This window comes from Boleophthalmus pectinirostris, unplaced genomic scaffold (assembly GCF_026225935.1).
Source record: "Boleophthalmus pectinirostris isolate CB_2022bp ecotype Guang Dong unplaced genomic scaffold, ASM2622593v1 HiC_scaffold_3, whole genome shotgun sequence".
Lineage (NCBI taxonomy): Eukaryota > Metazoa > Chordata > Actinopteri > Gobiiformes > Gobiidae > Boleophthalmus > Boleophthalmus pectinirostris.
Genome location: NW_026571299.1, coordinates 43955529 through 43972265, shown reverse-complemented (window position 1 = coordinate 43972265; position 16737 = coordinate 43955529). Strand labels below are relative to the sequence as shown.

The following is a 16737-nucleotide window of genomic DNA, read 5'->3' as shown; positions in this document are numbered from 1 at the left end:
TGCACCTTCTACTTGCTTGAACAATTTTCCCTCCGTTATTTTTCCCTCCGTTACCATGACCTTTCTTAATAAAAAATCTCATTAGTCAAAAACTAAGAGGTTTTTCAACCTAATCTTGTACCATATGGTAGAAAACTATATGAAGCAAATATTCAAACCAGTTTGTTAAGGATATGTAAGTGAGAACCAAGAGTTATCACTGTTTGGATTTATTGCCCAAAAAGTGCTGCATATTTCATTCCCTCCGTTACCGACATGAGTTTTTAAATTTTTTGTCAACAACTTGAAAGAATATCACAGGTTTAACTTTACCCTGTTGGAGTGTTAACTCTTTCCTACATTCTGATACTTTACTTATTTCAATAGTCCCTCTAGTTTCTGAATAAGAGACATTTGAATGTCAAAAATCTGACCCTGTTTCCCTCCGTTACCACTTGACCAGACCCAAATGACAACAACAAGGACTTCAAAGTTTAATTAAAGGGCTCATATTATTCTATTTTCTGATCTTTTATAATGTTGTTTCCTCATTAAAAACATATCCAGAGTTGAGTTTTGTTTCATTCACACATGTTTAACACACAAACCCTGCATATTTAGGCTGAGTTCTTCTTTCCACTATGTTTTTAAACTCCCTACACCTTCTGTTAACGTGTTAATTTGAAAACTACCATGACATAACACCACCAGATGACACAGAGCATTTTGAGCTTAGAAGATGTAGACAGACTAATAAACCAGGATTGCTCAAAAGTGTGAATGAAAAACACAACCTGGAGTTGTGTTTTGTTTTATTATGAAACAAAACACAACTCTGGGTATGGTGAGATAATAACATTCTAACATGGCTTAAAGCTCACAAGAATCCCCCTTTACGTGCTTTCTCGCTCCGTCCGTCATGTTGACGGACGGAGCGAACGTCTTGCTGCCGACCAAAATAATTCCCAGCATGCAACGCACGCTTTTGTCAACAATGAAACCCGCCAATTCCAAATCAAGTTAAACACTGTATGCTAATGCTACTGTGTTTGCAACTTCCTCAAGTATTCATAAAGTATAGCGGGAACTTTAAAGGTGACAATCTTCTTTCTGTGGTCTGATAGCTGCTCATTACCAACCAATGCATTTCAGTGGTGACTGTGCTTACAAAAGGTTTTACCGCTCCTATTCACTCTTATGCTTTTTGCTCATCTGAAGCTCCAAATGAAGTTACAGATGACGAATGTTGGCCGCTCTTCTTAAATATAGCGCGTCTCCACACTCTCCTCTCTGCTCATTTCACTTGGGCACTAATAACATTTCCTGTAGCATGGCGCTCTATCTCTATGCCTTTGTAATTTGATTGTCTGGGGGATGATTTTTCTCTTATTGAGTTGCTCGTATCATACATATGTATAAGTCTGCCACAAAGCTTATCCCATCTCCTTCTAGTAGTGCCACTGTCCCAACAACTAGCAATTGCATCCACAAAAGAAGCCAGCACTCTTGACACACATTAAGTTGTATTGTGTGTGGGTTGCTTGAGCTTTAACTAAGGAGAATAGGAAAAGCTGTCTCTAACTTGACTCACAAAAGTCGTCTGTTGGTTTAGCTCAAAGTGATTAAAAATGTCCAATACATCTTTGACTGTATATATAATGTATATTTATTAGTATTTTTAAAGATCATTATTTATGATGTCATGACTTTTTGTAAGTTTATTTGATTTTTTACCTCTTCTCTCTCCTGACCTTAGTTCATGCTCACCCATAGACAGTGTTGGGAAGGTGACTTTTAAAATGTATTCCCCTACAGATTACAGATTACATACCCCAAAATGTAGTTTGTAACGGAATCCATTAAATTACTTAATGTGAGTAATGTAATCTGAATACTTTGGATTACTTGATTTGCTGTAGAGAAACAAAGATGAGGAAATCTTCACATAAGATGTTTTGTCTGATAAAAGAAAATGAAAAGCCCAGACTTTACTTAATATTACATGGTCCACGCAGCATGATTTAGTCCTGTTAAATCCTGTTTTAGACCTGTCTTAGTCCTGGTTTAGACCTAGTTTAGACCTAGTTAAATCCTGGTTTAGTCCTGGTTTAGACCTAGTTTAGTCCTGGTTTAGTTCTGGTTTAGACCTAGTTTAGACCTAGTTAAATCCTGGTTTAGTCCTGGTTTAGACCTGGTTTAGACCTAGTTTAGACCTAGTTAAATCCTGGTTTACTCCTGGTTTAGTCCTGGTTTAGACCTAGTTTAAACCTAGTTAAATCCTGGTTTAGTCCTGGTTTAGTCCTGGTTTAGTCCTGGTTTAGACCTGGTTTAGACCTAGTTCAGACCTAGTTAAATCCTGGTTTAGTAATGATTTAGTCCTGGTTTAGTCCTGGTTTAGACCTGGTTTAGACCTAGTTAAATCCTGGTTTAGTCCTGGTTTAGTCCTGGTTTAGACCTGGTTTAGTGTACGGCAATGAGTGGAATTACTGAAGAAGAAAAAAAAACAAAACAAAAGAATAGCCCAAAATGTGAAAACAGGAAAATACCGCCATGTAATCCATTTATTTCAACAAAGTAACTGTAATCCAATTACCACTCATGGAAACTGTAACTGAATACAGTTACTCATAATTTGTACTCTGATTATGTAACTTCGGTACATGTAATCTGTTACTCCCCAACACTGCCCATAGACTGTAGAAGAAGTGGACTAAGGGAGTATGATGCCACCCATAGTGCTCGGCTCCAGTCAAATGAAGCTCATGAGGCTTGCGGTTATAGGGGAGAATTTGAAGCGAGTTCTATATTAGGAATGTGGGGAAGCTGGCCCAAGTGGTCGAAGTAAGAGTCAGATGAAAAAAATGTACCTTCACCAAAAATGTTTTATTGCATCCTCGACAGAGTTGTGGGCAAACTTAAATACATATTTACAAAAATAACTGTGCTTAACTAAAGAAAAGCAACAGAATGTAACGCAACAAAAGAAAACACCCCACAGGCACCCAGCTGCACCGATGGTGAATCCCCTGACTGGTCAAACCGCTTCCACTTTTATAACGCCCAGAGAGGAAATCCCTCCCCCTGGGTTTGCACCAACTCACAGGTTAGATTATTGCAGCTTCCCTGTTTTCCTGTATGTGTGCTACATACGCTTCTCATCTGAGGCCTAAATCCCCCTTTAAATGAAACAGTGCTCCAACTCAACTAGAACCACTGAAACCAAAATCCTACAAACCAATTTGATAAAACAAAAAGAACCGAATCTGAGGTTTCCCTCCACATGGTCTGGGCCAACATCTCCCCCTGAGCCTCTAAATATGGCTGCCGATAGACATGCCCCCTCTTTTGTTCCCAGACCATGTGGAGTCACAGGTAAGGTGGTAAATTAAGCAAAATTAATAGATATAACCAAATAAAATGAATTTAAAGTAACTATGTGAATGTGATCAATTAAACTAAACAAAGACTAAATAAAACAAACCCAGGATGGTAATTATTTAGCTGTTTAGTTGATCGATGTAAATGAAATAAAGTGAGAAAAATGGGGACAAAGGCCCTCTTTGTCACAAGGAAGAAGAATTTATTTATGAACAAAAAAGCGAAATAAAAACACCAGGATCAACAGGTTAATATGAACATTTTAAGACCTAAGTGGCAAGGCTCACTGCAGCAGTTTCAAAGCGAAAAGTGATTTTCAATGTTAGTGGAGTGGATGGAGCCAGAAGTGCCCCCATGAACCTATTTGGAACACGGTGGCTAGAGGGTTAACTATGTTCATTTATATATGTATGCAGTCTAAAGGCTCACGTGTGCTCTCTGGTCTTCTATCAGGCCAAAGCTGGGCGGCATCATAGATAGCGTGGTGATATGTGAGAATACAACTGAGCCAAGTCAGCCAATCAGACGGTAGTTTTAAGAGGCAACATCAGTTTTCAGCTGATCACAGTCATTTCAACTCCAGGTTAGTCATCTGGGAGTAGTTTGACCACTGAAACACACTAATAACCAGTGTTGGGAAGTTTACTTTTAAAATGTATTCCCCTACAGCAGGGGTGTCAAAGTCATTTTGGTCCGGGGGCCGTATTCAACCTACTTTGATCCCAAAGGGGCCGGATCAGAAAACTCGTTATTTTTGGGGTTTATATGACATAAGTTCAAATATTTTTGTAAGGAAACGCAAATCTATTACAGAAATCTTTTTTAATTGTGGAACTCTTTCTTTTATAAAATATTATGAACAATCTGAAATTTTAAGAAAAATTTAATTTCAACACAATGTTTTAACATGAACTTGTATGTAAATAGGAATAAGTCAATTTTTCTTGTAAAATCCTGCACTCGGCTCCACTTTTCTCATGTTGGATATTTTTCTGATGAGGGTGTCACGGTCAACAGTCAAAACGATCATCCTTTAAGAGCGTTTGGAAAGAGACAAGTCTTCATTTGTGCTGCTCTGGTGGGAGGGGCCACGTACAGAGATGCTGGAGCTGCTGCTGTGATAAACACCACAGAAAATTACCAATATTTTAATTGAAATATAATTAAAATATTTTAGTAGAAAATCAGCTGAGGGCCAGATTAAAGGCCTTGGAGGGCCACATCTGGCCCCCGGGCCGCATGTTTGACACCTGTGCCCTACAGATTACAGATTACATATCCCAAAATGTAGTTTGTAACGTAATCCATTAATTTACTTAAAGTGAGTAACGTAATCTTAATACTTTGGATTACTTGATTTGCTGAAGAGAAGCAACGACGAGGAAATCTTCACATAAGAAATTTTGTTTGCTAAAAGAAAATGAAAAGGCCGAGTCTTTAAAAATATTATTGATAGAAGAGGAGGAGACACGGTCCGTGCAGCTGGTTTAGACCTGGTTTTAGTCCTGGTTTAATCCTGGTTTAGACCTGTTTTAGATCTTGTTTAGTCCTGGTTTTGTCCTGGTTTAGTCCTGGTTTTAGTCCTGGTTTAGACCTAGTTTAGACCTAGTTTAGACCTAGTTTAGACCTGGTTTAGACCTGGTTTAGTCCTGGTTTAGATCTGGTTTAGACCTGGTTTAGACCTGGTTTAGACCTGGTTTAGTCCTGGTTTTAGTTCTGGTTTAGACCTGGTTTAGTCCTGGTTTAGATCTGGTTTAGACCTGGTTTAGACCTGGTTTAGTCCTGGTTTTAGTTCTGGTTTTAGTCCTGCTTTAGTCCTGGTTTAGTTTAGACCTAGTTTAGACGTGGTTTACTGTCCAGCAATGAGTGGAATTACTGAGAAAAAAAAAAAAAAAGGGATATAGCCCCAAATGTGAAAACAGGAAAACACCGCCCTGTAATCCACTTCTTCCAAAAAAGTAACTGTAATCCAATTACCACTCACTGAAACAGTAACTGTAACTGAATACAGTTCCTCATAATTTGTACTCTGATTACATAACTCCAGTACATGTAATCTGTTACTCCCCAACACTGCTAATAACCAATGATTTTTAGACAAATTAGAATGCCCAATAAATAAATTGTCAATTAAAATAATAACATCTTCCTCAGAACTCATATATTTTTCCAGGTAGCCGAAACTGAATAGACTCTAGACTAGATTAGACCGTGAAGTTGTGAAATGTCTGGCAAAGGCTGCTCTGCCATGTATTATTTGTTTCCCTTCTCTTGAATACACCCTTCCTCTGGCTCTTTGTGTCCCATTGCAGCCTCAGTGTAAAGAAATGTATGGAGCCCTGTTTCTCCCTGTGTCTGTCTAATATGACCTTACAGACAACATTCTCTCTTTTGCAAAAGTCTATAGCTTATGGATTTCACGTCGGGAAAAATATCAGATATTTCTTCTAACAAATCCTCACCCTGGAAATGGATTTACTGTCAAGCACAAAAAATGTCATATTTATGCTAATAGAAAGTCCGTGTATTTATTGGTTTCTGTTGGCATTTTATTACTCTCCATCCCCTTCTCCGCGTTCATCTTTCCCCATTCAATCGATGTTTGTTCAAGTTGCTGACTATGGACTGTTGCCAATTTCTTCACCCTAGAAAGGCTAGTGCCAATCGTACACCTCTCCGTTTAAAGTGTACGTGTTTGACCCTGGGGTTAGTGGAGGGCTGTGGTGTTATATTGCCGTGGAGATGCCTGAGGATTATGATGATGGGGCTACAGTGGGAGCGAGCATGATTAAAACTGCACCAGGCCCATGTTGTGCTGGTTTGACAGATGGTAACACACGGAGCTAGCTGACAACACTGCTGACATGGCACTAGCAGGAAGTCCCCCCTCTTCAGTACGCTCCATTGTTTGGTATTGTTTGGATTTTCTTTTTCTGCTGTCAACGGCGGCTCAACACTCAAGTCAGCGTGTATCGTCAGTGGTTAAAATTGCAAGAACTACTGCCTGGAGTTTGTATTTTGACACAAAAGTTAGTCAGGGGATGTTAAAATCTTCAGGAGGCACTAGCCATTTGTCAGCACCATGTTCTGTGGGTTATGAACAGGAATTCTTGTTTTATGATAGCATTTATGTTTAATGCTGGTGGACCTGATTTTCAAATCGATCAAACTAGTTCCACTCTTGGCACTAGTATTCACATCCAAGAAATATTAGTCCACCAGCACTGCTTTAGATCAGCTTTGTCCAACAGAAAAGTGAAGTAGAGTGGACCACCTCTGCTCAGCAAACCACCCCCAAGATTCATATAGTGATTCACATGGCTCAAGTTTGCAATAAATCAAATGTTTTCTAATTACATTTAGCATTAGCATTAGACAGGGCCTGTTTAGGCAAGTTTCATTGTTGACAAAAGCGCGCTTTGCATGCTGGGAATTATTTTGGTCGGCAGCAAGAAACACTAATTCAACATGACGGACAGAGCGAGAAAGCACGTAAAGGGTATTGATCCTGGTTATTTATCCACTCTAACGGCAGAGGACCCAAGACCGTTTGACCAGAAATTGGTCATAAGCATCGATGGAGCCAAATCACCCTTTTCAACCCCGACAAAAGGTGGACCAAACCAAATTTCTGGTCGGAATCGCCAACTACCTGGACAAATATTCACTTGGGCGATATCCACAATGACTTGGTGGAAACTCCTGGGCCATTCACAGCAGAAAAGATGAAAACCTCCAAGAGTCTCGATGTGTTGTTGAACTTGTTGGAGTCCACGGTTTGTTAGGATCTTCTACATTTGCTCTGCGGATGTTTGAAAGCCGTTTAATTCACCGTTAGTGGTTCTTTTCACTCAGAATACGAAAAAGACATTTTCCTTCTTCCGTGCTTCTATTTGTGCATCCGATAATGCAGCAGGAATTTACCTTTATCGGGGAGAAATATGCGAGGTTACGCACTGTGTTTGACCACTATCCTGTTTCTTGCCTCCGACCAAAATATTTCCCAGTATGCAACATGGGCTTTTAATAACAATGACGTCAGCTCATAAAATCACAAATCTTTACTTTTACCAAATACTAAATACAAAATTTTCTGGAGAGAAAAACGGAATTGTATTCATTTACGAGAAATAAAAAAAATCAGCTTTAATGGACGAATGATGCTTTGAATAACATTTTAGTTGAGAGTACTTCTTTATGTAACTTTTATCAACATTTATTTAGTTATTCTGTTTGATAACATGTTGCTCAGTTTGTGCGGTCTTCTCCCAGGTTGGATTTTGCTCAAATCATTATCTCTGCAACAAAATGATTTTAGCTAAAACACAGACTGGAGCTGATGATGATGATAGTACCTTATATTAAACAGCCAGGGAGACTTTGTGAGAAGATTCTGCTGATTTTGATATTAACAATAAAACCTATATGAAGAAGTTTTTTTTTTTTTTACAGGTAATTCAATTCAAACCAGTTTTCCAAAGTCAAAATACAAAATCATGAAATTCCTATTCACTTGTTTTACAGTTCTCAAATAGTTACAACTGTCGTAAAAAATCTAGGTCAAAAATGTCCCTTTGCTCACAGTCTATTGTTAGTAAGAGTAATTTGCTAGATTCTTTGTTCATCAACCTGGCTCTTCCTGCAGAGTAACATGGTTAACATTGCTTTGTCCAAATGAAATCTGAATGAAAGTTAAGCTTAACTACTTCAGCATAATAAAAAATATGTAAAATTTCAAAAACCTTCACCTGAAACCTTAATAGAACATAGGTGATAATAGAGCTCATGCTGTCAAATGTAAACAGAAGCACAGCAGTGATTTCTGAATGAAAAGGCTGAACATATCGCAATTTTACACTTTACAATATATAAGAAAAGTAAAAAAAATACTTAACTTTGCAGCAGCACTTGCTATTTTCTGTGAAAGTTAGGGCCTGTTCTAGTCTCCAGCAGCAGGTCTGTGTCCACAGTCACTGGTCATTTGTCAGAGCTATTCACTCTTTCTCTGTAATTAATTTCTTCATTGGTCAATAAACCTCAGCTCATCCTGCCCTCAATCAATCCACTTAGGAGTGAGCCCTGTTAATGAATAGCCACAAAAAATAGATACATTAATTGAAAGGCAGAAGACATTAGCAGCCATATTGGATTCTGGGCCACTGCGTTGACAAATACAGACTTTTGATTTGCTTCAGTGATTGATGACACCCAATGAGGCTCAGACTTGTGTTGACATCAAAGATAAGATGTGGAACAATAGAAATATACCAGGCTGCACTGCAGTCAAGTCTTTTCATTCACATTTTTGTGTTTCAAGGTCCTATATTACCCAAAATTGACTCTTGTGAGCTTTAAGCCATGTTATAATGTGGTTTCCTCCTCTAAAACATGACCAAAGGTGTGTTTTGTTTCATTCACACATGTTTGTGTAACTATTATTATTCTGTTCCACCTTGTGTTGTCATGTGGTGGCAGTTTTCAAGTTAACAGTTACCTTTTTAGCTGTAGTTGTCACGCCCCTGCCTGTCCTGAGTCTTCTGGGTGTGGACGTGGGCGGAGTCTGCTGGGAGCACCTGCTTTCCATCTCCAATCAAGCCTGCTACAAAGGCCCAGCTCTCCTGCCAGACTCTGCCAGATTGTTTCGTCTCCTAGATGGTGATCTACCAGTCGGCTCAGTTTTTGTTTCTACGTCGCTTCCTGTTACTTACCTGCATTTTTGTATTTCCTAGTTCCCGCTGTGGAAGACTCCGGCATTCCAGCTCCTGGCTCCTCGCTCCTCCACTGCCTATCCTGCCTCGTCAATAAACCTTTGTTTCTTTTTTGCATTTTTGCCCTCGTTCTGAGTCTGTTTTTGGGGTCCACTCCAGTGGTACACAACAGTAGTTCAGGTAGAGATAGACAATTTCAGGTCTGAAATTATCCAGATGATTCTTGTGAACCTGTATGTAATCTAAAAACACAGTGTAGCACTTCTTGTATTACCACATGACATCACAAGGTGGAACAGTGTTTTTTTGTTTGTGAGAAGAACTCTCTGAATAAAACAAAGCACAACTCTAATTATGTTTTTGATGAGGAAACATAACAGATCAGAAAATAGTGTAATATGGACCTTTTAATTTTGCTCAAAACTGAGTTTTTTACAAATCTGAAAAGTTATTTTTTTCACATAGTTACTTCACAATGTGAAACAAGTGGAAATTCAAAATAAAATAATTACATAAGCCATTGCACACCTACCCAAAGGTTGACAATTTAATCCAAGCTCTGACCAGTGCATACTGCTGCTGTGGCCTTGGGCAAGACACTTCATCCAGCTTGCATATTTATGGGTGTGGTGTAGATAAAGCACTGACACATGTTTTTCTCTCACTGATGGATGTACAGATGGATGGTCTGTGCCTTTTGTATTCTCACTGTTGGTGTGTTACATGTAAATGAATACAAATAGGGCTAGCTTTCTGCCCCGCACTCTCTCTCTTTCTCTCTCTCTCTTTCTCTCTGTCTCTTTCTCTCTGTCTCTTTCTCTCTGTCTCTCACTTTTCTCCTGTGTGTGTATACATATATATGCTCATGAGTGGGACCATCGATCTCTCTCTTTCTCTTTCTGCCTGTGTGTGTAGATACATGTGAATATGAGAGAGGCCAACTCTCTCTCCCTGTCTCTCTTCCTCTCTCTCCCCATCCCTGTGTGTATGGAGACATATATATGCAAACAAGTAGAGCCATTTTTCTCTTTTTTTCTCTTTTCTCTTTTCTCCTCTCTCTCTCTCTGTCTGTCTCCGTGTGTGGTGAGTGCAGACATTTACAGTATATGCATATAAGGGCGGGGGGGGTCCTCTCCATATCTCTCTCCCTCTGTCCGTCTCCCTGTGTGTGGAGACCTGTACATGAGCAGGACCATCTCTCTCTTTCTCTCTCTTTCTGTATGTGTGTGGATACATGTATATGCATGTGAGCAGAGCCGTGACACTGATGTGATGGATGAGAGCTGAAAGACACAAACCCACCTCAGCTGTGTATTAAAGGCAGAATAGCTGTCTCCTCAAACAAAAGCACACATCCATTTGCTCACACGCACACTTGTTTTGCACTGCAGCGCAACACTGACAACAGAATTAAAGTGTGTTAACAAAAATAGATGCTTTTGTTTTCCTCAGATGAAACACGGCATCAATTCTGCCTCAGGGCTCGTAGTAAAAAGATCCTCGGCAGCAGAGTGACCCGAAGCACTGTGTGAAGAGGAGACAACTGAAGGAATAATATTTAGTGTCAGCTCTAGACACACTGACATACTTTATCAAATATGACATGCATTTACTTTGAAACAATAGCCAATGTTTTCCAGTTGGAGTTTATGACAAGTGATGTGATAATGATATAGTCTATTACCTATCATATAAACAGTGTCGGGGAATAACAGATTACATGTACTGGAGTTACGTAATCAGAGTACAAATTATGAGTAACTGTATTCGGTTACAGTTACTGTTTCAGTGAGTGGTAATTGGATTACAGTTACTTTGTTGAAATAAATGTATTACATGGAGGTATTTTCCTGTTTTCACATTTTGGGCTATTCCGTTTTTTTTGTTTTGTTTTGTTTGGTAATTCCACTCATTGCCGGACATTGAACCAGGTCTAAACCAGAACTAAAATCAGGTCTAAACCCAGATCCAAACCAGTTCTAACCCTGGTCTAAGCGAGGTCTAAAACCAGGTCTAAAGCAGAACTAAAGCAGGTCTAAACCAGGACTAAACCAGGTCTAAACCAGGTCCAAACCAGGTCTAAACTTGGTCTAAACCAGGTCTAAACCTGGTCTAAACCTGGTCTAAACCAGGACTAAACCAGAATTTAACAGGACTAAATCATGCTGTGTGGACCGTGTCTCCTCCTCTTCTATCAATAATATTTTTAATACAGTTAAGGAAAGTCTGGGCTTTTTATTGTCTTTTAGCAGATAAAACATCTTATGTGAAGATGTCCGAGTCTTTGCTTCTCTACAGCAAATCAAGTAATCCAAAGTATTCAGATTATGTTACTCACTTTAAGTAATTTAATGGATTATGTTACAAACTACATTTTGGGGTATGTAATCTGTAATTTGTAAGGGAATACATTTTAAAAGTAACTTTCCCAACACTGCATATAAAAAAGTTAAGCAGGAATTAGTGGGTAGAGTAGCCAAAATCATTTAAGACAATTATTCATTATCAACATTATTAAAAAAAAAAAAAAAAGAAAAAAAAAAAAGACTAATAATTTTACATAAAAAAGCAAGTACAAACAAATAAATGTAGGTGGTAATGTTCAAATTATATCAATCTTTGACTACCAAATTTATATATATATATATATATATATATATATATATATATATATATATATATATATATATATATATATATATATATATATATATATATATATAATAATAATAATAATTATTATTGTTATTATTATTTCAAAGTACTACAAAATAACTCACTTAGTCTGTCCAAAGTTTAACTGTAACTGAGTTAGTTTACAGAATTACTACAAATGTGTATACAAATGAGATCTCATAAGGGTTAACTACTCTAACATGAATAAAGTATACAAAAACTGTTAAAATATATTGAAATGAAACTTTAATACATAAATAGAGGAGATGGTGCCAAAAGTAAACAGAAAAGCACAAAAATAAATTACAAAAAGAAAAGACTGAACATATCGCAAATTCACACTTTACAATAAATCAGAAGAGGGGAAAAAGTGTTCTACATCATACATTCATATTTTAGGAGCCAAGAACCAAGAAATACTTGTATAATAATAATACTTCTATGATGATATGCAGATTGCTATTTTATGAGATTGTTTCATTAAAATCTTGATCATAACTTGAACATAAGTGCTTTACATGTCAAGTGTGCTAAAAAAAAAATATCCAACTACTGTTCATTCAACATGCAGGAAGTTATCTGTTCCAGTGTCAAAGTTGAATCAAATAAGAACTGAATATTGACTATAATTATCTTTCATGTATGGTACTTCATGTTGTACTTTTTGGAATTACCCAGTCATTGGTTCATTGATAACATTATTTTCTTTTTTTTTCAACTCTTTTCATTGTAGGTCCAAGGGCTGGAGAAGCAAGTGGATTTCTCAGACCTGGGTCCGGTGGGTTCGGTGATGAAGACATTTCCGTACAGCGCAGTGGGCGGGGCAGCAGGGGGCGTGGTCAAGCCCCCCTACCAAACAAGGGTCTTCTCTACCTCCATAGACCAGACCCCCATGAAGACCAAGCCCCCCACTTACAACTTCTACAACCCATACGATGGAAGGAACCAGTCTCTCCTCCTCGACCAGACAGGCTACCGCTCCAAACGCAAACCCTTGCTAAAGACGGCCATGAAGACCAAAAAAATCTTTGGGTGGGGTGATTTCTACTTCAACGTCAAGACGGTGAAGTTCAGTCTCTTGGTTACGGGCAAAATCGTAGACCACATCAACGGCACCTTCACAGTCTACTTCCGGCACAATTCGTCCAGTCTCGGCAACGTCTCCGTCAGCATCGTGCCCCCAACCAAAGTGGTGGAGTTTGAGGTTTTGTCACAGCCACCCGTGCACCCACACACCCAACAAGAGGTGCAGATTCAAGAGACGCAGCAATCCACCGTCGATCCCAAAGAGGTGAAAACTTTCAACTGCCGAGTGGAGTACGAAAAGACCAACAGATCCAAGAAGCCCAAACCCTGCCTGTACGACCCCTCCCAGACCTGCTTCACGGAGCATACCCAGTCCCACGCTGCCTGGCTATGTGCAAAACCCTTCAAAGTCATCTGCATCTTCATCTCCTTCTTCAGCATCGACTACAAGCTGGTGCAAAAAGTGTGTCCGGACTACAACTTTCAAAGCGAACACCCTTACTTTGGATAGTAATGGCAAGACTGGACTGGACAGAAATATCAAACGTATAGACAATGGACTATATTGAAGAGGCAGTGGACGGTTATTTCTGCTTCTCCAAAACTGCTGTGAATTGTGGATTTAAATTTAAAAATATACTCACAGTTATGGTTGAGATGCTGTTTGGATGACTCCAATATAATTTCCAACTTTGTATTTGTTTTGATTCCATTTCTTTCTGTAAATATTGTACTCACCCTCACAGTTTAAGAGGAAAGAATGTAAAGGGCACAAGTGACAAAAGGAACAGCTGTTTATAATGCATTATAAAGAAATTATAATAGAGTTGTATGTGTGAACTGAAGCTCTCAAATAATATGCATACTCCAGATTTTTAGAAAACTGTACCCTTAGGCTTTCCAACTATAAAACTTAAGCTAATGTAATCATATGAAAGAGAATTTATCAAATATTTTTGTGTACACATTGGCAAATTTTCACCAGATAATGTCAGTGAGTAGAAGCACACATTTTTAGCTATCAAGAGGGAGAAAAATTAAACATTACAACTTGCTCAAACATGTGCAAATGAAACAGAATCCAACAAGAAGAATGTTTAAAGGAGCAATACCTGATTGTCTTAAAAATATGAAAAACAACAAATTAAATGTAAATGTTTTGCAATGGTCCAAGTTACTCTTCACTTACCTTATGAATTCCAAGAATCCTGAATCTATTCTATTAGCTTATTAGCACTTTTCACAAGAGATTAGAGCAGAGTTTTGATGTGACTGTAAGGCTAACAACAACTAGCATGTTAATGTGTACTTCCTGATTATCAAACAATAAAACCTTTTATAATTAAATGTAGACAGCATGCAGCTGATATATTTTGACAAGAGCTGCTTATACAACATATCTGTATTGGGGAAGACAAATTTAGATCCAATATATAGAAAAAAGTCAGGCACGGGATCTTTAAGGGAAAATATATATATCATGTTTTATACACTATAGTAAATTCCATAAACAAATGTATTTCAAACTGTCACTTGTGCCTTTTAAATTCTCAACCCTCGTGTTATTATTTTAGGCTTTCTTTGTCTTTTTCCCTTTTGCAGTTGGAGACTTCTGGCCAAATCATGTATGGTGGCCAATGGCAAACTCTTTGGTAGACTGACTGTTAACCATCCTCCCTACTATACATTATCAAGACCCTGGACATAAGAGAGATATATGTATGAGAAATGCTATGCTGGATATGCATACAATATACTGTATGAAAAAGCACATTAAAATCCTCTAAACCGCCTGTTTCTTTTCTGTGTTGGGGGCTCCTCTTTAGTGGCCAGAGTTTGTGCCACATTCATGTGTTATCAGACCACTATAAACGAAGCTCCATTGCAGAATGATTAGAAATTCATACCCACACTTTCTATGAAGATATGCCAGTTTCATTTCTTAAATATACCGAGGGGGTGTGCTTACTTTAAAAGACACAAAACAGACAATGTTTTCAATTTGTTAAACCGAAGAGCTATCTGTTTTAATTATTTCCTAACAGGAGCCAATAAGAAATGTTTGACATTTGTTAGGTAAGGCAAGGAATAGGAGAGATAAATATTCAAAGTAGATTTAATTGGTAAACAAGAGAGCATATGTTCATTTAGTGACATCTGTATGAGTGAGAACCTAATCATTTTGAATTGCTATAGTTAGGCTTGTTTAGAAATAGTTCTAGTTTAGAGGTTTAGGTCTAGACTTGGGTAAACATGGGTTAGTCCTATGTTGAGACTGATATATGGGACAAAAGGTATTTTAATTACAACACAAATATCTTTGCTATGGGGTTGACTCCTTATAGCTACACTGTGGGTCTGGAAACATAAATGGGCATTCATGTTTGTACAAAATTTTGTTCAAATATATGATGAGATTGATGTAAAGGGCCTGTACCATGCAAAATTGGTCTTTCCCCAGTGCAGCTCTATTACTTAAGAAGCTATTGGGTTCCAAATCCTAGTGCTAGACAGTACAAATCAGATATAGCTTCTTTAACATTGTAAATCTCAAGGTTTTTATTCAAACGGAACAAAAAAAAAAAAAAACACACAAAGAATAGAAATCAGTAAGTGTGCATGCCATCAGATATAATATGTGAAATCTAGATAATTTTCAAGTTAAGGTGGAAGTTAGAGATGATACTAACAAAATTAAGTGTCCAAATCTCTGCATAAGACAGAATTTTAAATATTAGGCTATACAGTAGAGCACATTCCAACACCTTCAGAGCCATGCATGTCCAGGTGGTGTAAGTGCATCCCTTTTCTCTCCATACTCCCAACCTGACTCTAATGGTGCTCAGAATTACATTAGAAAACACAGAGTCAATGCTAATTGAATCTTCATCTTCCTCTGGCTCAATAGCCTATTATGCTGTTGATCAATGACATTCAGACTGGAGTCCAGGAGGGTCCATGTATCTTCCAGCAGAGCACAGAAGAATGGGCTGGCCATGCATTGTCCTGTCTAGTCTTTCACCGATCTTCTGCCCTGGATTCATGAGTTATTTCAACACTGAGTCTTGTGAATAGGTACAAGTTTACAGCCTCATGTTTGTACAGCAGCAAACATAATCTCTGAATGAAAAAGGATACACACGTAGGTGTCACTGACCCACGCGTTAAAGTGATGAATAAAAAAGTTGTTAAACTGTAAAAGCAGGATTTATTAAGTTTGGAGAACACTTTTTTACAACCCACATATTTGCATGTTTTGTATAAATATGATTAATTGTGTTATAGAGTTCTTAAACAATCATACAAATTAAGCTTTAAGACAACAAGCACCAGAAAAAACAAACAAACAAACAAAAACAAAAAAAAAACAACAACATGTATTTAGATTAGAATTCAATAATTTCTAAAAGGCACCATGTCATAGAAGTGAAGTCCAGTATCTTACAAAAGGCTACTCAAATTCAATTTTATACTAGATAAACACAAGATTCTGATTTTGATACTAGAGTCATATTAAACACATGCACTTTTAGGGAATTACATTTTGAATGTTATTTTTAACACACATTTGTAGTAGACGCACCAGTATAAGGCACACGGGTTCTGATATAGATTCAAATCATTTTGAATGAGGCTGACATTGACATTATATTATTCTGCTATCAACACTTCAAATGAGTAGCCTACATTCAATAGGCTACTTCATACCTGGGTGGGCCTAATGTTTTTGAGAACCATAGCGTGTTGGCTTTGTCTTTTTATACTCATAAGTAGTCAAAAAAAAATAGATTACCAGATACATTTGTACATAAAATAATATATTTACAGGACATCTAGAAATTATTTCGAGTCAGTGGTGTAAAGCCAAAACAGATGAAATAAACAGTAAAGGTCGTAAGAGGAAAAAAAAAACTACCAATCCCATGATCCCTTGCACCGGGGGCGTTGCTAGACGTTGCTTGACGTTGCT

The 16737-nt window shown here is 37.8% G+C and overlaps 1 protein-coding gene across 1 annotated transcript; it reads left to right on the top strand.

The window, feature by feature from the left end:
• The first annotated feature begins 8745 nt into the window (after positions 1-8745).
• Positions 8746-13278, top strand: LOC110154569 (neurexophilin-2). The gene is made up of 3 exons (XM_055160360.1): positions 8746-8755; positions 8860-9023; positions 12475-13278. The coding sequence occupies exons 1-3, from the start codon at positions 8746-8748 to the stop codon at positions 13276-13278; spliced, it is 978 nt and encodes a 325-aa protein (XP_055016335.1).
• The last annotated feature ends 3459 nt before the right edge of the window (positions 13279-16737 follow it).

Coding starts and splice junctions, on each gene's coding strand:
- LOC110154569 (XM_055160360.1), top strand. Junction 9,024..12,474: donor TCCTAGATGGTGATCTACCA/GTCGGCTCAGTT, acceptor TTTTCATTGTAG/GTCCAAGGGCTGGAGAAGCA.